This window comes from Calypte anna, chromosome 11 (assembly GCF_003957555.1).
Source record: "Calypte anna isolate BGI_N300 chromosome 11, bCalAnn1_v1.p, whole genome shotgun sequence".
Classification (NCBI taxonomy): Eukaryota; Metazoa; Chordata; class Aves; order Apodiformes; family Trochilidae; genus Calypte; species Calypte anna.
Genome location: NC_044257.1, coordinates 18290142 through 18316649, shown reverse-complemented (window position 1 = coordinate 18316649; position 26508 = coordinate 18290142). Strand labels below are relative to the sequence as shown.

At 39.9% G+C, this 26508-nt stretch overlaps 1 protein-coding gene across 1 annotated transcript in view; it reads right to left on the bottom strand.

Annotated features, from left to right (window-relative positions):
* The window catches only part of BANP (BTG3 associated nuclear protein), a 135061-nt gene that overhangs the window by 76195 nt on the left and 32358 nt on the right, over positions 1–26508 (bottom strand). The window contains exons 7-8 of the mRNA XM_030457659.1: positions 16324–16563; positions 720–887 (exon numbers count right to left, since the gene is read on the bottom strand). Coding sequence (XP_030313519.1) covers positions 720–887; positions 16324–16563 — 408 coding nt within the window. The remainder of the gene's footprint in view (positions 1–719; positions 888–16323; positions 16564–26508) is intronic.

The window sequence follows — 26508 nt, the reverse complement described above, 5'->3', positions numbered from 1 at the left end:
TACCCTGCACTATCAGTTCTGGCAAAGCTGTACTTTACTACTCTTTTAGAGACAGATTCCCTTCTCCCTCTTTGAGAACACACATGCACATCTCCCTTCCTTTCTAGGATCACTAATGCACTGCAACAAAGCATGACTGTATTCTGGAGAAGAAACAGGATTGGAAGCCCATCCTATCAGGGATCTGCTTTGATACCAACCCCAAGAGGCTACAAAGGACCCAAGAGGTGCTAGGAGGTAGCAGGCATGCACAAAAAAGCCAATGATGATTTAGCTATAAGTAGCTGGCTTCACTTAGTGCACAGATACCCTCCTTGAGGAGCACTGCAAACATACTCATGCTGTAATAGAGAGGCCTCTTTGCCAATGAGAAATGATACTTTAAAATAAATTAAAAAAAGTGATAAAATCCACTCTGAAAAACAGAACTGGGAGAAATGTGGATTTCTCCATTTCTTACATAAAAATATTCACATTTGTGGGTTCTGCATGCACCTGGTGTACATAGAAAGATCAAAATAATCTTCAGGTATGTAGAAAAACCAATGGCATTGATTCTGCAGGTTTCCCTTTCTGTTGGGGTTTATTTCAGTTGGGGGGGTTTGGTTGTTTTCATTTTGGTTTTGTGGTTTGTTCGCTTTGGGGTTTTTTCCTGTTTTTTGATTGGTTGGGGGGGGGGGTTTCTTTGTTTGCTTTTTTGTTTTGTTTTTTTTTTTTACCTGAACCACTGTAAGATGATGATGAAGGTGTTCTCCTTGAAAAGCTTTTCACAGCCAGACTCTGCCCTCTCTGCTTTCTCCTCCAGGCTGTCCGGCACTTGGAGTCGATGCTTTGCTTGATTCGGTACCAATCAGATTCTGAGATTCCAAACTTATAGAACAGGTGACCTGGGATGAAGAGAGAGAAACACAAGGGTTAGAAGCCAGCATAAATCCCTGTTTTCAGGAAAACACACTGATGGTGTGAACAAAGAAACTCTGGAAGTGAACAAACCCACCAAAGGTGTAGGTACAGTGAGAGGGTTTCAACAGCTGTTCCCAGAATTAAGGAATCCCACATAAGCACAGTTTAACACCTTGCTTAAGAGATTGCTTTACAACCACCAGATGGTATCTCCAGAAAGGAGGTGGGACTAAGAAAAAAGAAAAATTATCATCTACTGCTGTGCCACAATTTCCCTGCCATGGGTGTCAGCAAATGCCCACTCTGTAAGCACTGAGCCCATGTCTCAGTGTAACCTATTCCTCATACACACTGCACAAAGAAATGGGTTTATAAGTGTTTGCAGTAATGCCCAATAAAAAAAGCTGTGCTTTAACTCTTCCTATGACTTCAGGCTGTCAGTAAGTACAAAAGAACTTATGTAGTCCTACAGAAAACACAGTCCTGTGCTCTGTGGTTATGTTGCAGCAAGTTCCATGTTTCATTCATAAATGCATTTTAATGAGTTTCACAATCTATGCTGCTCTGTTTAGAGGAGTGACTGTATGAACAGCAGGTCAGAGACAGCTCTCAAAGACAGTCTGGCTAGGAATTTTAAGTGTCATCTATGGAAGATTCCAAGATGTTGCTTAATTCAAAGAGAAATCAAACCCAATATCAATTATTTGGGAGAAAATAAGTCTCAGGTGCAGTGAGGTGTTCCCAGGAGGAGCCCCAAGTCTTGCGGGCTAAGAGCTTGAGAAAGATGAATGCCAGAGATGTGACAGAAGACATTTTAGGCTAGAGTGACCTAAGCCATCAGGCACAGCTTTTCCAAGCAAGGTGAGCTTACTTCTTTTCCCTTATCCACGGAATTCCTACTCAGCTGATAGTGGTGGATAGTGTAAGACTGAATGCCTGCTGTTTGCAGAGCTTTTTTACCCTAGCTGCACACTCAGTCACAGTCACCACACGTGCAAATTAGGCATGAAAAATTAGCCCTTAAGTACAAAGATAGTTGATATAAATGCTAAATGAATTTCAGATGTAGAAATCCATCCAGTTGGCCTTACAATCTAAAATGCTATTCTACGAACAGACCTCAAGCGCCCACGTTTCATAACATTCCCAAAGATAACAGAAGAAAAATCTCATGCTAAGGACAGGGCAGTTTTGTTTTCTTTAAGCAGATAAAGTTCACTGAAATGTGATTTACCTGTTAATACAGAGATACATCCCCAAAACACGTGGAAGCAATAATAGGACACTGAAGTGTGCTGGCTTTCTGCTCTCTCTCCATAAGCGCTCACATGCGGGAGAGCTTTCAGCTGTCTCATTCTGAGTGTGTCAGACCCCACAAACAGAGAGGCAGCACTAAAGCAAGATGCTGCAAATGAGCCACTGAACCAGGGGAAGTCCATATTAGAAAAGACAGAAATACTTCAGTGAGAAGGGGTCTGACTTTCCCAGAACACTTCCTAGCTGTAAGCAGCGTGCAACTTGTCGCTCCTAAGCATTCACGGGAACTGTGAGCCACAAAACAATCCCTGCTAAAAGCACATTTAAAACACATTCAGCAATATAATTTCAGCACTTTGGCAAAGAAACAACAGTATTTTGCAAGGCAGATGCACTTATACAACAGGGGTGAAATAAAGGATTGCAGTCATCTAGGGCTGGCTGACTGTGGCTTTAGACATCTCTTTATTTAGGACAGTGGATGGTTGCTGGTAACACTCAAAACAAAGGATGGGCTTGTTTTTAAACATTAAGGGTCCAAAGTTTGCTTTCTTTGGGAACCTCACTTCCTAAACAAAGCTTTCTATGAAAACACCCCAGAGACTTAAAATAGTTGAGTTATTTAATAAACTGTAAGAGTCTGAGCAACTTCTATGGACCAGAGATGTATTAGCAGCATCCTGGAGGACACAAAGGTCTGCACAAAGAAATGCACAAAGAGGAAATCACATTGGTTTGCAAGCAAGAACCAATATTCAAATCTCATCAGGCCAAAGTGTAGGAGGAAGGCATCAGGAAAATTCAAATTAAGTCAGCTTTAAAAAGCCAACAGGTGCATCATACCAAGGTCTTAGGTTAGAAACACAATGCACTTCTGCCAGAGCTCTTCTAAAACTAAAAAGACTGACACGAGTTCTTGGATGCTTCTTGTGTGCCACAAAATAAATCTTTCCAGGGTTCAAAGAAAGACAAAAAAAAAAAAAAAGCTTGGAAACACAGTGAAGATCAGTGGGTACAAACACAAAGATGATGAGCGATGAAGCCTGAAAGGATTATATATCTCTGGGATGTTTCATGTACAAAATAAGGGGTGAAAGGCTTGGGTTTTTTTCCTAAAAACAGCTAATTACCAAAAAGGAAAACACTATGAAAACAAGGTTCTTGAGAAAGCAATCCTGTCTTTCTTACAGGTCAGAAGTCAGTCAGCAGACGAAACAATCCACACAGAACATTAATGGTAACAAAATCTAATTAAGACCAAATTGAGGGGGAAGAGAAGACACTGCAATATAAAAACCAGACATGAAATATTACATCTTGATACCACATTCAAAATCCACCTCGTAAAAAGCAAACTTCACATCAATAGCTTGCATTTGGGTATTGCTAAGTTGTGTTGCTTCCCATTCTCCACGAACACCAGATTTCTTTAGACAATTAAAAGGCAAACCATTATTTTCATGGACTTGGCAGAGTTCCCTGGGCTGCCCCTTTTGTTGAGATGGCACCAACTTTCCCTTTAGTGTTGTTACATTCTGAAAGTTCAGGGAATGGATGTTGTGGAAAAGAAGGGCTTCAGCTTCTGCCTGCACAGAACCGTGAAGAGGGGCGATTATTTGGGGGCTTGGCTAACAAAATGCATTTTTTCACAGAAGGGTCATACATTTGGAGTTCTTTGTGTTAAACGAGTAGCGTATGACAACAAAATCTGCTGTGCTAAATATTGGAAGAGCAGAGGGGGAAAGGAAAAAAAAAAAAAATAATCAAGCACCTCTGAAGTTACTTCTTGCGCCTTCAAGCTTCAATTCTTCAAAATGTAATTCTGGTCCTGCACTGACCATATTGAAGCAATTTTTAAAAAGAGAAATTGTTTACTCATTTCACAGCTCGAGGGGGGGGGAGTATGATGTCCACAGCTGGGAGGCAGTTTCCCTCTCCAAAACTCCCAAGTGTTTAGGGTTGGGCAAAGGGAGGCAGGAGGGGAGGGAAGCAGCATCCTCACTAGAGGAAAACTCATCCCACTGCAGGCTGTGGGATGGCAGAACCCTGGCAGCTCCTTCCGTGTCACATGTGGGTGAACATGTCACCAGATGATCACTTTCCACAACATTCTTCTCACCCACAGGCTAAAAACAACAGCCCAAAAGAGATGGGGGAGCTGATAAAAACTTGGAGAAAGGGAGGTGGAGGGGGGGAAGTTTCAGCTACCAAGCAATTACTCCTCTTTCCATTTTATTTCTGGAGTTCCCCTTGTTTAACTATTACACTCAGACCTTTCAAACAGCTTTAAATTTATAGACTACCAGACCAGAGTGCATGTACTTTACAGAACAAACTATAATCAGGGGGTACTTACAAACAGCCTCAAATAAAATGGATATCCTATTCTACCACACGTATCTAAAGAAGGATTTGCTAAATCTGTTCCAGTAACCAGAGTATTTTAAGCACTGAAATGTAAAAATCAAATGCTATAAAATATTCACAAAATCTCAACTTTTTCAGGGAAGTTTCAATTGTTAAATTTTCTGGGAAAGCCCTGTTTTCCTAAGTATATAAGATACAGTTAAAAGAGGATTTCAGGAAATATGACTCTATAGAAAACAGATTACTTTATTGCCCTATTCAACTAAGTAATGATAATATAGAAACCTCAAAACTCCAGGTTAATCCAGTCCCTTTCTACTTGTACAGTAGGAACTCAGTTCTACGCTAGAGATCACGAGGAGTCTCAGCTTGGGTAACTTTATAAAAAAACACCACGTATTTGCTGATTTGACAACAACTGCTTTCCAACAAACAGCTAGAAATTGTTTACCCACGGTCTGTCATGACAAGGGAGTAAGGAAATCAATAAATTCCACCAAGAAGACAACTGGAAAAGCCAGGCATGTTTGAGGAAACACTCCAGATGTAAAAAAATTTCAGTGAAGTCAGTGGTCTTAAGCGTGAGCATGTGATTAGAGAATTTAGGGAAAAAGAACTAACTTCAGCAAAACCAAAGATGTTTTTTATGCTCATATTGCATAATTCTCCTGGCTTCCAGATGCCATCATGATGTGGGTGTTATATAAATACACACATCAGCACACCAAGGAACCAAACTCTGAGGATTGTGTTCTCATCCCTTTTACAAAACAACTGGAAGAGAAGTGGGGCTGTGGACAGAAATCTCTGCAGACAGAGCTGACCTCAGCCCAGCACCATCTCATCCCCACTCCCCAAAACCCCAGCAGCAGAGGGATCACAATTACCAAGGCACAATCTGCCCCAAAACCTATAAAGTCCTCAAATTCAAAACTGGGACGTGTTGAGGTAACCTCCTAGCATCCATTAATTCCCTTCTAGAATGAAAATCTTTCCAATATAAAAAAAAAAATCAGCATTTTAGCTGATAAAACAAACAAACAAAAATCCCAACACAATTTTAAACCATGTCTTCTCAGCTTCTAAAATAAAGCTGAGTCCAAGTTAAGTGTTTGTCTGGTAGGAATACTTTCCAGGGATCAAAAGGGGATATGTTGATGTATCAGCTACAATCAGCAACTATTTATAAAATGCTAATTACACTGTTTAGACAGCCTGCTGATTACAACTCTATGCAAATAGAAGAACATTTGGAAAAGGAAAAGAGGAGAAAAAAATTGGAAGAAAGTTTTCCTCAATAATTTCAAATTACTTTATCATGTTGAGGAAACATTTCAGACAGGGACTTGTTTAAAAGATCGACCCAACAGCATAAAAAGTGTTTGCATATAAACACTGAGTCTCCAGACAGAGACTGAAGTGAAAGGGAATTATTCACTTCTTCTGTCGTTACAGCTTTCTGAAGCTGCAGATCTGAGCTGGTGGGTGCACACAGATGGCTGTAACCACATTTATTTTTCACTTTTATTTCTCTCAAGGATATTAAATCAAAGGTGAACTACAAGAGACCACTCAGCTTTTACAAGTGATTGCTCCAAGCCCTTCTGCTTTGGTTAAAGTCTCCTCCAGCACCCCATAGTTGTTTGCTGTTGGGAAATGAGAAAGTAAAAGCCAAAAGACCCAAATCTTCTCTTTCTCTGTTCATTGTCTCTGTAAAATGGATACAACACCTCACATTTTAAAAGATTTCAAGTATTTTGAAACCAATTATTACACAATAAAATTAAGCACTTCCTTGATATCTGTTGTGTAGATGTGGCTCAGATTTCATTCTGGCAAGGTGCTGTTCCTCCAGAGAAATACTAAGTAGCTTCCAATTAACAGAATATTTAACTTCTTTTTTTTTTAATTTGTCTGAATATTTTATTAGCATTTACCAATATTTCTTCTAAACAGTTGCCTAAGTATTTAATTTTTAAGAAACCACTGAACCAGAGGAAACCCAACAATTCTTTCAAATGCCCTTGTTCTAAAAATTAAATGGATCCACAAAGGACTGCAGGACACTTCCAGAACAAAAATAAAACAAAATTAAAATAAAACAAAAATAAAATTCATTAGCATCCATAATCTCCAAATTCCATCGATGTATTTTCTTCTAAAACAGCAGAGCTGCCCCATTCAGACACACCACCTTTCTGCAGAAAACGGCCTGACTATTTTTAATCTATTTTACCAAATAGAACCTGCTTTATTTTGACTTTAAGAGACAGCCATAAGCATGCAGAGCATGCCATCTAGTGGAGCATAAATTGAGCATTCTGGCAAAAAAAGAGAGGATTTATATCCACACACGTGTAGGTTTGTTCTGTCTCTGACTCCCTTACAAAAGGTTTAGAGAGCTGCAGCACCAGAGATCTCTGTGCTGGGGGATGGCAGGGAGTGAATGGATCAGCACAGAGAGAGGGTTTTTGGTGTTCTGGTTGCAATCTCTGGTTGAAGTCAGCTCCACACAGCACCTTGTGGTGGTGGCCAGAAGGGATTCCTGGAGGGATCTTCTGGTCACACTTCTCTGCTGGTGACAGAACAGCAGAAATCATAGAGAATAATAGAATGGCTTGGGCAGAGTGTTGTTATCAGAACCATGAAGTGTAGAACTCACTCAAGGAATCCTTCAACCCCACAAGAAAATAATTCGACCAAATAATAAGACCAAATCAGAGGCTTTACAACCTCAAAATAGAAAAGTTTTTGTGACTTGCTACAGATGACAAGTTAGATGAGAGCCACTCCAATGACACTGGACAAGTGACATAGATTTGCTTCTATTTTTCAGCCAAGTTTTAAAAAGAAAACACATTGCTTTCTCTAAAAAGCATCTTGCAAAAATCCAAAGACACAGCAAATAAAACAAGATACCTTGAAAAAAAGAAGATCTGTGTTTCATTTCCTTCCAGGATACACAGATCCATGCAACATTTGGGTCTCAGGATGACAGCAAAATTGCAGACTTCATATAACCATAGCTGCAGAGCTAAAACTTGCAGTGGCAGCACTCCCTGCAGACAGCACCAGCATTTCCATCTGAAATGGCTTTTCCTGAAGATTAGAACCTAAAGGCTCCACAACCCTTGTTGGACTTATCCTGCCACTAACAACCTCCTTCCAAACTTAAGTCCTAAAGTGCTCATGATAAATATTATCTTCTTTCTGCCTAATAAGAACGTGCTTGCAGGATATTCTTTTAAGTCTTCAGTTAAATTTACCTTTCAGTTTTGCACACTGAAGTGTCAGAGTGTTCACGTAGCATCGCACGGGCAGCAAGCAAAGATCTTGCTGCTTCTTTTCCTCACTGGGAGAAACAACCCCACAAGGTTTTATCAGATCTCACTCTACTCTGGAATGGGCCATCCCTACGTGTGTGATGTGTTCACTGCCGAAGGATCGGGCGCTTGAAAGCTGCTTGAAATCAAAGTCTGGATGCTCAGACAAATAGAATCACCTAAAATCCAAGCGGTAACACTTGATGGAAATAAACACTGGTGATTTGAGGGAGCCTGCTGCCAATAACCACACATCAGGTTCTATTTGATAGCCACGATTGTGCAGAGCAGTTGATTGAACAGCTGTTTGTCTTTTACACGGCAGCACAATGGGATCTGACAGCTCCCGCAGCAGAACTGATGGAAAAAAGGAGGGTTGTTGCTTTAACCACCCCCTTCCCGAGCCATCCCCTTACATAAACCCTCACCACAGTGCCTGGGGAGCCCATCTGGATGGCAAACACCACCACACGTGCCGCCAAGAAAAACTCCCTTCTGAATCAACAATGAAATTTTCTCCCCTTCCGAAGGAGCTTGTGGGTTTGGACAGGACTGGCACGGCAGAAACCCCAATGCTGCAGGAATTTATTTACATTTTCGTCGCAGTCGGCTGGAGGCATCTCCTCAACCTCACTTTTTAACCCTTGGGAAACAGAGAAAAGAAAGTTCAAAGCCAGGAAAGGGAAAGCTGTGCAGCTTTCTGGAATTCCGTTTTGTGAGGTTTCTGTGAAATCACAGCTGCCCGTGCAGGCAGCAATGCCTTTTCCAGATGAATGAGCAGTATTTCTGCACTGATCAATCTGTGCTTGGTGGCTGAGCTGCTTTTCCTCTCAAAATGTCTGGGATTAAATACTTTCTTAGACTCTTCATGTCTTCTAAAACCACACCGTAATACTTCAGTTTTGTCATTTACAGGCTTGCAGTACTAAAGAAAATATTTTTTCCTCTGGAATCCATGGGAAGCTCGTTAGGATATTTTCTTTATGAGGCTGAGCTTGAGTGATACTGGATTACCACCAGCCTGCTCTACAGATGGAGGGTAAAGTACTCTCTGCATCCTTCTGAATCCTAAAAGGACACTACAACTTCTGTAGTAACCACCTTGCAGGCACTCATAACACTGGAGGAGTTCCATGCATGGAGGAATCAGCCCAAAGAAAACAGTGCTTAGCACAAGCATGATCCAGAGAGCCCTCTCCTTCACTTGTCATTTCATAGCTCAGATGGATCTTCAGTAGTTATAAAGATGATTCTTGAACATGGCACTCACCCCATGGAGTGCAAACAGTCCAGTATTTTTGCTGACATCAGGGTTTGGGGCTTGTTAATAAATATGTTAACAATATGTTAATAAATATGAATGAATGTTAAGAAATGAATAAACTCCACACAGGAGTGATTGTCATGAGAAAAAGCCACCACTCGTTCAACTAAGCTCTTGTATTTGTAGCAGGAATTTTCCCAAGGAGTCCATCTTTCTTATGAGCTACACAACTTGCCTTTTTTTTTTCCTATATGCTCCTGCAGCAACGTTGAAAGGCACCAAGAAAACTGCTTTTGTGCTCACAGATGTATCTGAATTTTATTTGCTGCCTCTCAAGAAGCGAAGACCAAGCACAGTTCAAGCACGTACTTGAAACCAGTCTGGCCAAAGTGGAAAAGTATTGACAGGATGGAACAACTCTGCATTGGCTTGAAAGAGATGGTCCAAGTGACCTAATGCTTTAGTTTTCTTCTTTCTGTAGAGCCTGGGAACTCACAGATGCTTAACAGCACATCGTGCACCATCAAGTTATGTGCAGTCACGGTTGGGACTGACAGGCTGAGCAACTGCTTATGCTCAAAACTGGAAAATTAAATTCATCATCTGAATAACGCAAGAACAACAAGAGGAGTATGAGAAAAGGGAGAGAAAACACACTGCCAACAATTTCTTTTTGCCTCCCCAAACTGCTGCCTTTATTTCAGTTTGTGAAGCAGTAAGTGCCCAGGAAAGAAGAAAACAACAGCCAGCATTAAATTACAGTGCTTACATGAAGTCAGTAAGCAAGTGCCAGCATTGATGCCATTTATGAGAACTGTGGTGCTGAGATAAACTCAATGGGTTTTCATATTATCTTCTTGCCTAGCCTCAAAAGAGGTTATCACTTCCCTCCATGTGGCAGCATTTAATTGATTCACAAAGCAGCAGCTATTGGGAACTAGAGCCAGGCTTTTGCAGCTCTGAGGAAGACATCATGTTTGCAGAAAGCAGCACTGCTGCCTCACAAGGCCTTTCCCAAGGGTCCTGTACCAAAAAAAGTAATGCTTTTTGGATATGAGAACAGCACGACAGAAATGCTTTCTTTCCCTTCTAGTCATTTAAAGATGTGCTTCTCAGCACTTTGCTTCTCCCTCTCTTCTTGAGCAGGAGATACTTCAACACCTCTACAAACCCTCTCCTCCTCTCTTCACAACTTCTGCTCCCAACAGCAGCCACCACTCTCCTGGACTGCAGCATCATTTGCTCCTGTGCTCAGCCCTGGTGAGGCCACAGCTTGAGTCCTGTGTCCAGTTCTGGGCCCCTCAGCTCAAGAAGGAGATTGAGGTGCTGGAGCAGGTCCAGAGAAGAGCAAGGAGGCTGTGAAGGGATCCAGCAGAATTCCTGTGAGGAAGGGCTGAGGGAGCTGGGGGTGTTGAGGCTGGAGAAGAGGAGGCTCAGGGGAGACCTCATCACTCTCTCCAACTCCCTGAAAGGAGGTTGGAGCCAGGGGGGGGTTGGGCTCTTTTCCCAGGCAACTCTCAGCAAGACAAGAGGGCAGGGTCTCAAGTTGTGCCAGGGGAGGTTTAGGTTGGAGATGAGAAAGAATTTCTTTCTGGAGAGGGTGATCAGGCATTGGAATGGGCTGCCCAGGGAAGTAGTGGATTCTCCGTGTCTGGAGATCTTTCCAAAGAGCCTGGATGTGGCACTCAGTGCCATGGGCTGGGAACCACGGGGGGAGTGGATCAAGGGTTGGACTTGATGATCTCTGAGGTCCCTTCCAGCCCAGCCCATTCTATGATTCTATGATCAACCACAAAGCAGCTTTGCAGGACTGCGCAGGAGGAGCTTGAGTTCTCAGCAAGATGCAGAGCAGAGGATTTGCACAGCACACAGCTCAGAAGAGGCTGCTGCAACTTCCCCATCTACCAGAGCCACGATGCTGCAGAATTGGGCAAATTCTGCTCTGCTTATATTTAACCCTGCAAACTCTAAAATGAAGCTTGTCCCACCAGGATCTGGCAACTCAGGAGAAATGTGCTACAGCATCTGATAACACTGCAGTCCCCAAAGGAAGGGGCTGAAGTGAATTTTTATTTCCAGAGAGCTACAGTCCATGGTATTTTTTACTAGGAGAAGAAAATGTTGGCAAAAAGATGAGCTCATCCATAAGGATACAAACCACACAACTTCTTTTCAGCCTACTACAGCTTGGAAGATGAGCTGCTGTCCTATGTAATGAGGAAACAGCAGCATAGGTTGAAGAGAAGACAGAGGTTCTCAACAAATCAGTAGCTTGAGCACTGCCAATAACCCATCCCTCTTCCTCCCAAACCTCTGGAGTATCCAGAGCATGACAGATTCTTGAGCTAGGTGGTCTTTGAAGGGGGATGGATTGAAACACCAAGTAACAATCACAGCAATCCAAGTTACAGGAACTCAGCAATTTCTAGTGCTGATGAAATACTGAGGGGATAGGACAAAATGCAAAGTGAAAAAATGTAAATTTTTAAGTTCTCCAATGCTGTCCTGAGAGAATCTGAAGTCTAGATGCATGTCTTTAACTGCTGATAACCAAGACATCTGGCAATCTCTGTTGTACCTAGGTATAAAAGAGTTTTAAACTGAGTTTGTGACCAGTCCAGTCTTCAGAAATGAGACACATGAAGCCCAGAAGTATAAACAGGAAATGAAAGGAAAGGAGTACAAAAAAAGTCTGCAAAGATTAGGAAGGAGAGAAGGATACAAAAGGAAAAATGGATACAGCTTATAAAAACACAGCAATTAAAAAGGCTTTTTTCAAGTGGAAAAATGAAAAAGCAGAAAACACTGAATTCAATCTGTATTTATAGTGTTCACTTTCAGCACCTGTAATGTTTATTTATATAAAACATTCGATATAACAGCAACAGTCTGCAGTGTCTCCTAAAACAGAGCCACTGGTGAGAAAGGTGAGAGCTAACAGTTTGTCTGTGAGAAGCAGTATTTCCAAGTAGGGTAATTCCTGCTTATTACTTCCTGCAAAGTATGATGATTCCTGCTTAGGAGAGGTGGATCACAAGCGTGGCACATTTCTTGTTTATCCTGCACTGCTATTAAAATCAAAAACCTTCAGTAAAAGCAAATGAGGAGCTGCAAACAGTAGCAACTTACTGGGAACCACAGATTTTACATGACACAAGTTACAAGTTGCTTAAAGTGGCCCAACCTGCACTGTGTTTGGGCAATGTGCATCATTCATCCGTACATTTGGCAGGACCCAAATGTGTTTCCCATGAAATAGCTGTGGGTGGGCTGCTTCTCAAGCACTTCTGTGTCAATGAATTTTGTAAAACATTAATAGTGCTTTGCCCTAGCTGAACATCCCTCTGAAGAGGACACCTTGCATTCTGCTGAGTGCATTAACAACTTTTGCAACTAGGGAAGTAGTAAAGTGGTCCCAAATTTCCTGGAAGCAATATTATGACAATAGAAACACCAAGCTTTGATTACCAATTTCTTGCTCTTCTACATTCTTAATTAGATCTTAAAAAGTAAAGCTATGTGTCAACTGAAACAACCTATACATCATTTACCATGTGGTTAAAAATCAGACTTTATCATTAGGTGGTCTCATTAGATTACATTTTTCCCTCATGTTATATAAGTGACAGGGATGGATTCTGGATGAAGAGATGTTAAATCATGAATGGAAATTGGAAAAAAAAATCCCTCTACAAAGCAGCCTCAGAAGCAGGTGGGAAAATTCAACAGAATAGGAGTAAGCTGATTGTAACAGTTCTCAGACATCTTGCACCACTGCCCCTCTCCTCTGCTGGTACAGGGGTATTTGATAGGGTTTTTTGTTCTTGATTTTGGTTTGGTTTGGGTTTTTTTAACAATAATCATGTCCCCACTGGGAGAGTTATTTCTATGTGCATAAACAGTTCCCTGAGCAAAAGATGACTGAATGGAGTGAAAGAAGATTTCTGTTGTCCAGTAATAAAACTGAATTAAGGGCACAGGTTCTCCTTAATGCAATTAATGAATTTTATTTCCTTCCTCTACCCAGCCACTGGTGGCTTTTAATTTGTAGGTACTGATCTTCTACACTCCTGCCATAATTAACCAAACCTGATGTCATTAGTGAGGGTCTGCAGAAACACAGGTGCAGATGCAGAGATCTTGCACAGAAATGACACAGTAACAAAGTCAAAATGGGAAGTAACTAATTGTGCTTTCATTTAATTACTTACTTTAAAGAATAAGAACTACTGACAGATTCTCTTTTACGAACTTCTGAAATCCCCTCGCTGTTTTTTTTTCCCAAGACAAGATGTAAAACTATCCTTTTTGTTGTAAAACTTCCCATTAATGCAAAACTGTGAATTTGAAAATCTGTGTTTTTTTTAAAACTCATTTGTGGACATTGCTATAAAATCTCAAAAGAGCTTAACTTGTATTTTCTGTTACCCAAAGAAAATTACAACTGTGGATGTTCTGATATCACATTTCACCCGAAAATGTCTACATTTGTATTAGGGATGAAGTAATGAGCTACTTAATGGCATAAAGAGTGTTTAGGTCATTTTGGTTTCTTGCCCAAAAGCTCTCTTCAATCCCACTGCCACTCCACAAACAAATTTATACCACAAGTGAAAATTAATACTTCCAAAGATAAACTTCCATCTCTTGTGGCAAACCTTACGCAGCATATCAAGAATTTTTAATAAACACACATCTCTTCATTTTCTATAGTTTCTGCATATTCTACAAAATATTCTCTCTCTATTAAAACCAGATTTAGTTGATGCTTTCTTTTTCTTTCTGACAAACTCAAAAAGAAAAATAAAATCCTTTATATTGGCTTTGAGCTTTTCCAGCTTTGATTGGCAAATGCGAGGCTAATGACATGAGTTTTTTCATTTAAATTTAAAATAATGCAGCAAAGTTTTACTGCTCAGAGCAGAAGCAAACCACACTGTTAGGAAAACAACCTGATTTAGTTCCCATGCTAGTGCTGCACTCGGTTTTCAGTGGTTTTTACAGAACAACACTTCACCAGTAAAACCAGATGGGCTGTGGACTGGTAAAGCAAAGTGGACAGGGCACAGCAGGACTCTTCCCAGTCCCTCTCTGATGAATATTAAGTATGAAACTGAGGCACAGCTGAACTCAATAGTTCCACTGAGCTCAGCATAAAAAACCATCTCATCCTCCAAAGTTATGAGTCCTCCACACACTCAGCTCACAGCAAATTCATAAGCAGGCTACTGAAATCAAATTTCATTTCAAGTCCACTATTCACAGTGATGAGCTATTAGGTTATTACATGAAATTATCATTCCTGGACCACGGCTGTTACTGTTAAATTTGATGCTTGATCAAGTTCACATGCATGTCCTTCATTTGCTGCCACAGGTTTCTATGTCACTGCTGATGGCAAATCTCAATAACCATTAAAATTAGGCACCCAAAAAAGTAAAATCTGGTCAAGATTCACACTGGGTGTACTTTTCTTCCAAAGGCATGCACAACCCCTAGTATGTTATGGACTTGTTCCCAAAAGGAAGCAACTCACTAGTCAACATGAGTTAGAAATAAAGATGTGTTTCAGATAGCTGGATCCCAAACCTTCTGAACCATGCTTGTGACATCCAAGGCACAGACAGTGGGTCCCTGTGCCCATCATTCATAAAGCTGCTGCTTATGATTCACTGCTGCTACATTTCTGCCATTACAGACCTTTTCCAGCTCCAAGGATCACTTCTATAATCCGATTTCTTCCTTGTCAGAATGCCTCCTATAAATGACATAATCCCTAGCTTGAGCATTCATTCAGAGGTGCACATTCCCTTCCCCAGGCTCACCACTCTGTAATGCAGTAGGAGCCTGAAGGCTTCTGCTTCAGGTATGTGAGGAGAAATATTTGCCTAATGAAGCAAACTGAATGGGTTTGTTTTGCCTAGCAATTTCCCCAAGATAGCCATCAAATTAGTAGAAACAAAAGCAGGTCAGTAGCACTCTGTTTCCTCAGCTCAGTTCAGTGTCAAGAAAGCACAGCAGCCTCACCCTCAAATATTCTCCACGTTTTCTTCCAGGTAACTACCAAACACATTGCCCTAGCAGAAGCATAAAAACACAGCATCAAATTCTTCAAGCACTGTTCAAAACAATCTCTCTCTGGCTATGTTCTTAAGCCCTAATTGGCATTTCAAATTGGCAATTCCATAAAAAACACTCGTACAAAAAATTACTCCTTCTCTACTAATCCACTGGTGACCTACATAAGCTGTGACTGTAAAGAATCTTTTAACATCATTAACATCTAGCTCAATTAGGAAAATTGGTCATTTTTAGCCACTATAACAGTGACATTTTTCTTTTTTCACTCTTTGCTTACAGAGCAGGGTGTCACACAAGAGCTCTACACTTGGGTCAGATGCTTGGCTGGTTTTGTGAGGCCCTCATGTTCCTCCTTTGCTGGGAAACACTTACAGCACAGCACATGGAACAGACTTGGCTGTCCTCAATGTAGTCTCTGTGTAACCCTCTACTAGAATTCACTACAGCAGCTTAAAACTGGTGGCTATGCCTACTATATTATATATGCCATGAGGTTAAAATTACCAAAAATTGCATCTTCAGTGTAAGCCATATCTGTTCATTACTGCAAACAGCTCTCCTAAGCAAAAGACTCAAAAAATACTGGAGCAGAGGGAAGGGCATTAGTCTCACATGCATCCCTGTTATGAATCCAAAGACTTTAAGGTATTTAATCTTTAGCAGAGGTGGCACATTTCTTCCATCTCAATGTCAGCAAGCCTTTTGAAATAATGCACACAAATGGGAAGTGAAAAACTAAGACTAAAGACTATGACAGACTTTTTTGAACACTCAAACGATATTTAAATATGTTCATTTATTTTATTACCTTTTTCATCACCTGAGAATGCAGTATCTCTCTGATATTTACTACATGTGGTGCACTCACGCTCAGGAGTTGCAGAGAAATCTGAATTCAGACTTCAAGGGTGAGGAGTTTCTGGTAACACCCACAAGCTAAATTAAACCAGTTCATCAAGATTCCTGAACAACAACAACAACAAAACAAAACAGCAAAAACCAAACCTAACAAAACATCTGTCTGGCAACAACAACACAAACCCAACTCTTCCAAAATGTGTTTTAACTGCAAGTAGCAGACAGTTTCTGCCCTACCCACGGAGCAGAAATTCAAACGTTTCTACTCACAGCGAATTCCGTAAATCATGAGAGGATCCAGCTGCTTCTTCCCGTGCTTCCCCTGGCCTGAGAGGTTGGAGATGGCCTGGATTTCCCGATGGAAGAGGTAATCCAGCAGTGTCAGGGCCATCTTCTCAGCCGTGCGGCAGTTTGTGCTGATGTGCAGCATGTCAGCAGGGGTGATGGGGCACCGCACCCGCATCTCGGGGTTGTTCTCATCTCCCAGCCACGTCCCGTTGGGGTAATCCTCTGGAAAGAGAGAGAGTGGGGAAATTCTAATTGTGCCACAGAACGGAGCTCCTCGGGTTCAAGTTACAGGCAACGTTTCACAAGTTGCCACGAGGTCTTCCAGTTTTCCTCCCGGCCTCCATAAATTACTTTAAAATTGAGCTTGACTAACAGGCTCACAGGACTCGCTGCAGACTGGAAATTCTCAGCTCTTCTCAAATCCACACCAAGAGTGACCAAAAATTATTGCCATGAATGTTCTGGCCTACAGGAGCAACTGGTGCAATTAGCCCAGATGTCTAACTTGCTCTCAGATTTCTTCTTGAAGTGTCTCCTACGAGGGGCCAACAGCTGGAAGAGCAGAGCACACTGACCTCAGGGTTGCCTTTCATCAACTTAGCCTTCCCCTAGAAATGAAGATTGCTGCAAGCCCCTCATATTCTTCAAGTACAGCTGATTTTGAGAAGCTAACAGCTCTGAACCACATTTTTCCCCAAAAGCATCAGATTAAAATGATTTGAAGCAAGATTATAAATTTAAGGAATTGTAACAAATAGGGGCAGTAACTTAATCACTTAAAAAAGGGTATTTCAAGCAATAACCATCATTCAAAATGCAGCCAGAAATCCCAATTAAAATTTGAGTTTTTCTTCAGATTTACTGGCCAGCAGTGTAGATTATTTTCTAAACACAGCATTTACCAAGGAACAGGCCCAGAACTAAGATAATGAACCACTAATCACCTGCCAAGTGCATCTTCCCTTCTATACCCTTGCAATGTAAGGGCAGCAGCAGCAGAACTATTCCTTACTTCTCTTGTGTATGGACACAGCTTTTGTATATAAAGGAAAAAAAAAACACAATTCACTTTAAGAGGAATACTAAGTCCTCCCTGGAATTTCATCTTTGCAGACAAAGCCAGAAGTGAGTGGGTTCAGGACTAAGCAGAAATGAGAACAGAGCTCCTAAGGATGACAAATCCCTACTGACATGGAGGATGCAACACAGGACCCAGTATGAGACTCATTCCAAAGAAACCCAAAATTTCCAGCACAAATCTTGACAATGCTAGCAGGAACTGGATAGAACAACATTCCTGTACTATTCCAGTGGTCACTGACACACAACATTTGGACTTGATTTCTGTGTTTGCTCAACTCTGTGGAGTAAAACAAAGTTTTCTGACTGAGCAGTCACTCAGCCCTTCCACACAGTTGTTTCAAACACCTTCAAAGTGGTAGAAAAAAATAAAGTCATTCAATTACATGACTTATCTTTCACTAAATGCCTTTAAAGTAGTGTTTCATGGTATGTACACATTCACAGATTCCTGATTTCCATAACCTTCTAGTCAGAAAGTAAGAGTGGTAGAGTTCAGAGAGATGAACATAACCTTTTCACGTGGAACAGGACCCCTGAGCCAGCAGCATCTTTATTTCCAAGTGCTGGTATAGGTTAAGCAGCCTGCATTTTAGTTGACTACAAGCCAAAAGTATGCAATAAAATGTAACATAAAAGCAACCCAAACACTAAAGCAACACTTTTCCTACATGACCTTTGGGTTGAGTCATACCACATGTCAGATGGAATTTTATTGCAATGAAAAATGATGGTATGAAACAAACATTGCATTATGCAATACTGATCCATCCTTATAAACATCAGGTTATCAACTATAATCATTTGTAAGGAAACATTTTTTACTGATCTATGTAGCAGCAAGTCCCTCTAACTTTTTTCCATCAAAATCAGAACTTAATGCTCTGTTCTGAATATATTTTATGCACTCCCATTTGGTTTTATATATGGTTTTTAGCCTCATTTTTTATCCTGAACTATGTAGTAGGGCACGCTGTTTTCTGCTCACAGTACCAGGTATCATCTGAAAAATAATGTGGTTCAGATTAATCATGACTTATTTTGAATGCCACCGTGTCTGGTCTCACCACAAGTCTGGTTAACATTATCAGGCAAAACAGTCTGTTCCTGAAAATAAACTCACTATTTTATAAAAATTTGGGCTGAGTGGGTAAAGTAAAAACATCCCTGGATATATGTCTAAGGTTTTCAAAGAGATTCTAGAAAGCCTGAGTGATTGTACATCCTACCAAAATCTTACTGCCTTACCAGTTCACAGAATTTACTGCTGGAGTTACTTCTACTCACAGAACACCTTTCACCTGCAATCCTGTTTAAGAAATGTTGTCCACCTACAGGAACTAAAGAATTGTTCCAATTTGCAAAATAATCTCATTTACTTTTTTACTGGCATGGAGTCCAGAACATAGTGTTTTCACCACATGTAACTGTTCTTTTATTGCTAAGAGCCTGGAAAAAAAGACACTATCTTGTTATTCTCACTTACGAACACAAACCCCACAGTAAATTATCTTTTGCATTTTCTTCCTGCTTTAAAAGCTTCAACAGAAAGGGAATTTGCTTTATAATCATTTTGCATTAAGAGGAACTTGCATGACTAAAGTTAACCATGACTCTACTGACTCCCTGCAGCTACTTCAGGGCACAAAAGCCAAACTATTCCTTATCTTCTATGGAAATAATTCCTACCTGCCTGCCTGCACATCTGGCACTTGGCATAGAGCAAATATGATGAGATTGGCACACAAAAAAACTGGTGAAAAGAGAAAGTACAGCTCCAGTTATAAGGAAGGCAGAAGTGCTCTGATAAAGGGGTCTGCTATGGAATACAGACTGAATGAGGAAAGAGGAACAAAAGATGGGGAGTTTCTCTCTGAACAATTAAGTGCATAAACTGTATTGATTCAAGCTGCACCACTTGAAGCTCCTTGCACTCACACATCCTTTTATGCTTACTGAAATGGCTCTTTAAGTGCAGAATCAGGAATTCTGTGTCATACCTAGATAAAATCTAGACGAGTCAGGTTATTTAGTACATACACTGCAACATCCAGGTACTGAGTCAGGACTCCTCTAGGCACTGGAAAACCACACAAAGCTGCTGCTTTTCCTTACTGCCTACCACAAAACAGGTACATGAAGGGCTGGGGAGGAGCATTACTTTTCATAGAAAAATAAGTGTACACACTCATCTGTAACTCAGCAAATCAGGCACCTTTTTTGGTTTGCCCTGAAGTATTTTTCTTTGGTTCATTTTCCTAATGGCCTTCCTGCACTTTGAGTCTCTTTGGAGAGCTATGTGGAAAGGCAATTCCTTGAGTTTTTTTTTTTTACACCAAATTTGCATCATCAGAGAAGTGGCTCTTGGTCATTTCTACTCCCACTGTTAAAAGTCCTGACACTTTTATCTGATCGATCTCTCTCCTCAGGAGCTCTTTTCCATGACAGACAATTTCTAGCTCCTCTTCAGTGTTATTTTGGAGATCAGAAAATTTGCCCTTATCTCTATTCTAGCAAATCCAGAACTAGTTTGCTTTTCAATGCTGTTTTCCAATCTTTTTTTTTACTCTATGAAGTCCATTTCTTTTATCTCCCAGCACAGCTGACCATCCCCCTGTTTGAGGAGGAGAGGCAGCTGGGGCTGCTGCACCAACACTCATCTCTATGGAAACAGGACAAAGCTTTAAGGTGAGGATCAAGAAAATTTAAGTCAAAAGAACAAAAAGCAGACACTGGGGCTTTCAGACTTGCTCTCAACGTGTCTCTGTCCTTTCCCACCCAGGGAGATGACAGACACTTCACTGTTACCTCCTGGCTTCCCATGGGGACCCATTCCCTTGCTTTGACATCTGAGCATTAGCAGTAAGAGCAGAAGCAAAGTTGGGCTCCAGCCTCTCACTAAGTGATGGCAATTAAACCAAAGGAAAACACAAGGAAACATCTGCCCACATAAACACTTAAATTACCACCTTCTCTTATTCCAGTTGTGTTTATTTTATTAACAAGGCACAGGCAAAACCTGGCAATGGCAGCAGAGAACAGGTAGCTGCAGAACGAAGGCAGAAAGATCAATTAACTCACCAAACCAACCAAAAAACCCAGCATTCCACATCCTGACAAAAATAACCCCCCACTTAGTTAATATTTTGGCTGTTGTGTAGCCAAAATCTTTTTAAATCAACTTCTGTCAATCAGCCTGAGTCCTTTGCCCCTGCCAAGAGTTCCCAGGATAGTGATTAACACAGAGCACTGGCTTTATGAGCTAATTAGCATTAAAGATAAAGGTGGCAATCAGGCTGCATGTTAACCTGCACATCTAGCTATATGGTTTGAAATTTGTGCTATTAAAAAACAAACAAACAAACAAAAAAATAGGAGTAAAAAACTGGCTTTAAAGCTATGTTCACCAAAACCTCCTCCCTAAAAGACAGAAGAATCTCCAGGTATAAAATGTATGGCACAAAGCATTTTGCTGTTTGAGACACAGTTCCCTGGTTAAATCCATGAATAAGAGGAGATCCATTTCCTATGGGACTCATGGAAGGACAGGGAATTTATTCAAAGAAGTAGAAAATGAGGACTATGTGATCAACTGTAATTTACAACAATCAGCTAAAACAGCTAAAACAGGTAAAATTGAGAAAATTAAAACCTGTTAAGTTGCAAGGCTTTTTAAACCATTAGAAAATGTGTTTTATGTCTGAAAAACAGATTTCTAATTTAGATTTTGTCCATTTTCTTGTTTATCTCCTCTTTATATTTAACTTCAGAATAGATTTTAATTCCAACTATCACTATGACCCATACCTGGAAGAAAGCATTGGTCATGTGTTTGCTCACAATCATAAGGAGAAAATAAACAAAAAATCAATTTCTGCAGCTTCCTTCAGGTTTAAAAAGTCACTGAAGCTCTTCAAGTCTCAGGGTCTCCACATCTGCCACATACAGTATTTTTTTAAGGTACAAGAAGTCTGCTATTTAAAAGTTGATGGTTGCTGTCTGTATCTGGTCCTGAGGAGGTTGGCAAGAGGAGCAGATGATGATAGAACATGTGAGATTTGATCTTACAGTGAACTGGAAAATCCTGCAGACAGATAAGTCTGGGCCACGTACAAAGAGCTGCTTGGATTCCCACTTGGAAAGCCAAGGCAGAAACCCTCTTTAATTCTATTATTGTCAAATGACTGTTTCAGATGCAAAGCTGAAAAGACAAAATGTGACTGAACTCTTTTTCTTTACCTGAACAACAGGTTTTTTTGACTGAACAGTATTTTTCTTTGGAAAAGTAATATTCATCCTTTAATTAACACACAATGCAAACTGACTTTCCTTTCTCTTCTAAAAAAAAGCCTCCATCACACTTACTTTTCTAATTCTGTATTTCTGAGACTCTCAAAATGCACTGAAAGGAATGCAGAGAAAGCAGATATGATAAAGAACCATCACACAGGGTGCCAAATACTGTGTCAGTGTATCAAGTCTAAAGTTCACTGAACCAAATTCTAAATCAATGGGTCTTGCAATCTTATTTATATCACTTAAAAACAGCTTTCATGGAGCTCTGTTCAAGAGCATATCACATACTTGGGAGATACTAAGGACAGTGTGTTTCTTTCTTTGTGAATTCAAAGTCTTGGCTTGAGCATCAACATATTTTAAAACTATCTATCTGCTTTTAAAGCAGCACAGGGACATTCTTGTACCACAAAGATGAGAGGTCCAGCTTTTCTTTTTCCTCCCAGATTAAAAATAAAACACAAACTCCATTGTGAAAGGCTCAGAAGGATAATATAACGTGCATTAATGTTTTAGGAATAGCTGTTCCTCTTGTTTGTACAGTAAGTCACAGATTAAATATTTTAAATTCTATTATATTGCTAAAACTCATAAGTTAAAAAGTTTAGACAAATACATTTGAGAATGTCAGAATATTTTTTAGCAGATTTGTGGTCAGCATTCAAGTGCATATGGTTGCCAGGTTATAGCTTAAACTGAAAACCAACCCTTGACAGGATTACAGCCACATACCAGTACCAGAGAATTCATTAAAGTCAGAAAATAATATAGGTACTTAATATCATAGGTTTAAAACTCCTGTAATTTAAAACAAGTGTGGATCTAATGGTCTTCAAAGTGCTATTTTTTTGCAGTGGAAGGCAAAATCCAAAAGAACACAACCATGTCAGGATGGACGAGGGACTGTACCCAAGGTTCTTCTTACCATGTAATCCACTAGGACTGATCTCTCCTGAGATAGGAAGGCCTGAAGAATAATTAACAAAATAAATTCTGGGCAAGAAGGAAAGTGAGTATCAGCTGTACCATGCTAGGCTGGTGAAATCTAATGCAGAGTCTACAGACCTTCATAAAAGGCACAAAAACTCTTGAAAGCACAGAAATTCTCCTCAAAAAAAAAAAAAAAATAATTCAACAGGCTGAACTCTTTCTTCTGCTGAAAGTGTAAGAAGCACAATAGCTGAAAACTGAAGAGGAAAATAGTGCCATGGCATCATTCAGCACACAACTATTAAAAAAAAAAAAAGCATATTCAGTATATAAAACTAAATGGTTCTCCCACTCCCAAACCATGTCAGTGAAAAGTGAAAATAGTAACAACTCTTCCTGTGCTGTTTTGGCTTGCACAATACAGTGAACAGCACAAAGCTGGAGGGTGCCCATGGCATTTAAGTCACAGTTTCAATACACCTGAGGCACAGCAGCTCTAAATGACTGAATACACACAGCAAATAAACCCTCACAAATGGACAACCAAGTTATTTGTAACAGTTTCTGAAGGTCTATGACAGCTCATTACAAAACCATGCACAGAGACACCAGCCCTAAATGATGCTTTTAAAATGCTCTTCATTAATCAGCTGCTCGTTGTCTTTAATCCTAATTAAAAAATTCAAGATTAAAAAAGCACAAATTTGTTTAAACTGAGTGCATGCTGAACTCCAAAACCAACAGTAAAAACACACTCATGTCAAAGTTAACTTGACTTTTAAAAGTGCAAAAACACATCTATCAATTGTTGACATTAACTTTAAACACTTCTTAGTGATAAATGTTTGTTTCTTATTCAATTAAATGAGAGAGATGTATAAGCCAGACTGGGGGAGGGGAAAAAAAAGAAAACAAAAAAGAAAAAAAAATAAAAGACACAAAGAAAAAAAAATTATAATTAACAAGAAACCTTCCCTACATTTTTAAAAGCTGGTTTTCTGCAGACTAAAGGAAAACCACACAGTCCCTCAGGAGAGCAGAGCAAAACCATTAATTTTCATTATATTTGTATTGTTTTCATCTACCAAAACCTTTCAGAAAATAAGCCTCTATCCAAGTCCTGAGCCACTTGCACAATAAATTGGTTTGTTTGTAAGTTTGACAGGTCAGGCTATAAGTTGTTTGATGGTTTCCTTCGTCCAGAAAACATCTCTGCTCAATCTGATGTACTCAGAGAATAACTACTACACAAAAGACTTCTAAAACCATGAGAACAGTTGGGTACTTCAGAGTTCTTAAAGCCACACTTCAGGAAGAACAAGTTTATATGAAAACACAAAGAGGAACCTCCTCATGTAAACTGCTTAGCTCCATTTCTGGCACAATGTGTGAATTACTCACAGAAGTTTGATATTCAAAAATCAGACAGAGAAAGAGAAAAGAAAGGTTAACTAAAAAAAAATCTTAAGCCTGGTTAAATGCACTGCAGGAAGGAGAGTTTCACAGCTGTCAGAAGAGCTCTCCCGAAAGAGAACTTCTTAGCTAAGATTATAACTAAGATAATTACACAACAAAAAAGATCTCTGGTTTGAAACAAGGACTCTCAGTTCAAGAAACTACCTGGTTAAACATCACTAATGAATTGTGTTCAACATATAAAGAGGATTTTTTTCCAAAATCAGAAGAATAAAGAGAAAAGAGGCAATGACTAAGTCAATTAGACCTTCCTGACAGTGCTTCCCATTAACATTTTAGCCCTGATGGAGCAGTTTAAATTGCCAGAATAAAGCAGCTTGGACACAGTTTTATTTGGTAGGTTGCATGGTTGCTGTTTTAAGACCTTTCTGCTTCTTCACTTCTGCTCAGGACTGGGTCACATCGGGGCTTTTTCATTCAGTACTTTGTTTCAGCAGTAAAAAAATGTTGATTTTATTTATTTATTTATTTTTACTTAGGATTTAAATGAAGGTTCCAATCCAGATCTCCAGAGACCAAAGATTCAAAGCTAATCATTTAATAATGATTCTATTTATAGATTTAATAATGATTTAATAATTTTAAGCTCATGTCCTATCCCCATTTAAACTCTGAGAGGATCAGTGGCATTCAACTCTTTCACCAGTGCCTCTGGAAGAAGGTGTCTTCCTAGAAGAGAAGCTTGGCAAAGCAGAATTTTGGGCTTTGATCTTAGGTATTAAATTATCCTCCCATTTGTAGAAATGTAATTTTACATCTAAAGCAAGTGGTTATAAAATTAGACTACTGTTTCTACACCCACACCAACTGCTCCTCTCCAGTTTCCCCTGTAGATTCACTTGGGCTGCACCAGAGTTCCAGAAGAAAAGACACACTGACCATGTGCATGCAACACAACAACCTAACAACTAATCACTTCTGACAGTAATTATTATCTATAGGCTAAAATAAGAATTTAAATGAACAAACACTGTTTCTTAGTTGGCTGAATGAGGACACTGTTGGTGTTTTCTATGCCAAAAATATGACATTCATAAAACTAGTAAATCACTTCCTAGTGTGTCTTCTGGCCTATTTTAATTTGACTGGTAATTAAATACTGTAAAATCTATTCTTGCTGGCTTTTATCTTCAACTGTGCAAGATTACTTCCTGAAAACCCCTTCTAGAACTGCAGTCCAGTGAGTACATCAGGTGCACATGAAAGGACACTAATTATTCCAACATAAAATGTGGAAAAAAAAAAAAATCACCCAATTTCACAGAAATTAAGAGATTCAGTATCTCTAGGTGCTTTCAGTTCATTGACATTACATCTTAAAATGTACACTCCCCAGGTGATTAACTGCATCTGTACAATGGGTGAGCATTTTCAGCTTCCTGAAATGCAAAAGAAAGACTCAAGTAATTGCTGCTCAGAGAAAAGAGAGAATATGCCTCACTGCACATGCAAAAAGAGGAAATACAACTGAGGAGGGAATAAAATCACTTTCAGTTGGAAAAAAAAAAAATAAATCCTTTTCTAGACCACTACTGGAGCCAGGATCTGGGCTCCACACTTCTGTATAATTATTTTTCAGAAACAGACAGGCAATAACACCAGTATTTTTAAACTACCATACCTGATTAAAGGCTCTTTGCAAACAGCCAGCAGAGAGCCTATAAAGTATTAACTCCATTCTGAAAACATCCCGAGGTCAATGCCATGTCCAAAGTCAACTAAAGCCCAACTATAAACATGGTTTAGTTTTACTTTCTGGACACAAGAAGACAGATGGGATTCTTATTGAAAACCTCAGTGTGTAAGGGCTGAATTAAACCACTCTCCATCCCTCTGTATTTTAAAATCAATTGAGCAGCTCCAAGTCACTGGGAATCCTTTCACTCATGATGAGAGCAAGCTGATGGGTTCTGAAACTTTTGCCTTTTAGTGCTGAAGAAAACAAGTCAGCACAACAGACCTATTCTTCTTCATCACTTCCTTTATTAATAATTTCATTTCTGTGACATACTGCAGGCTGCTTTGCTTAGCATTCCTGCTGTGCAAACACTCCTCTCCCAGCTTCGTGAGGGCAAGAAGAGGTAGGGGAGGGGGATTACTAATCTGATTCCCAAAGCATTCATCAATCTCAACAAGATTTTTTTTTTTTTAATGGATGAGCACTCAAAAAGTCTGAGGAAAATCAGATCTGAAGACATTAATGGATTAGCTGTTGCTTCAAAATTTACATATACAACAACAGCATAAAAGGCCAACATCACATTTGTCTGTGCAGATCTGTGCCAAACCACCAAGCCAAGAAGGGCACCAGGAAACAAATACCTTCCTACTGTTAAAAACTTTGTTATTGGCATAGCTAATGCAGGGCTAGATTAAATATTAACA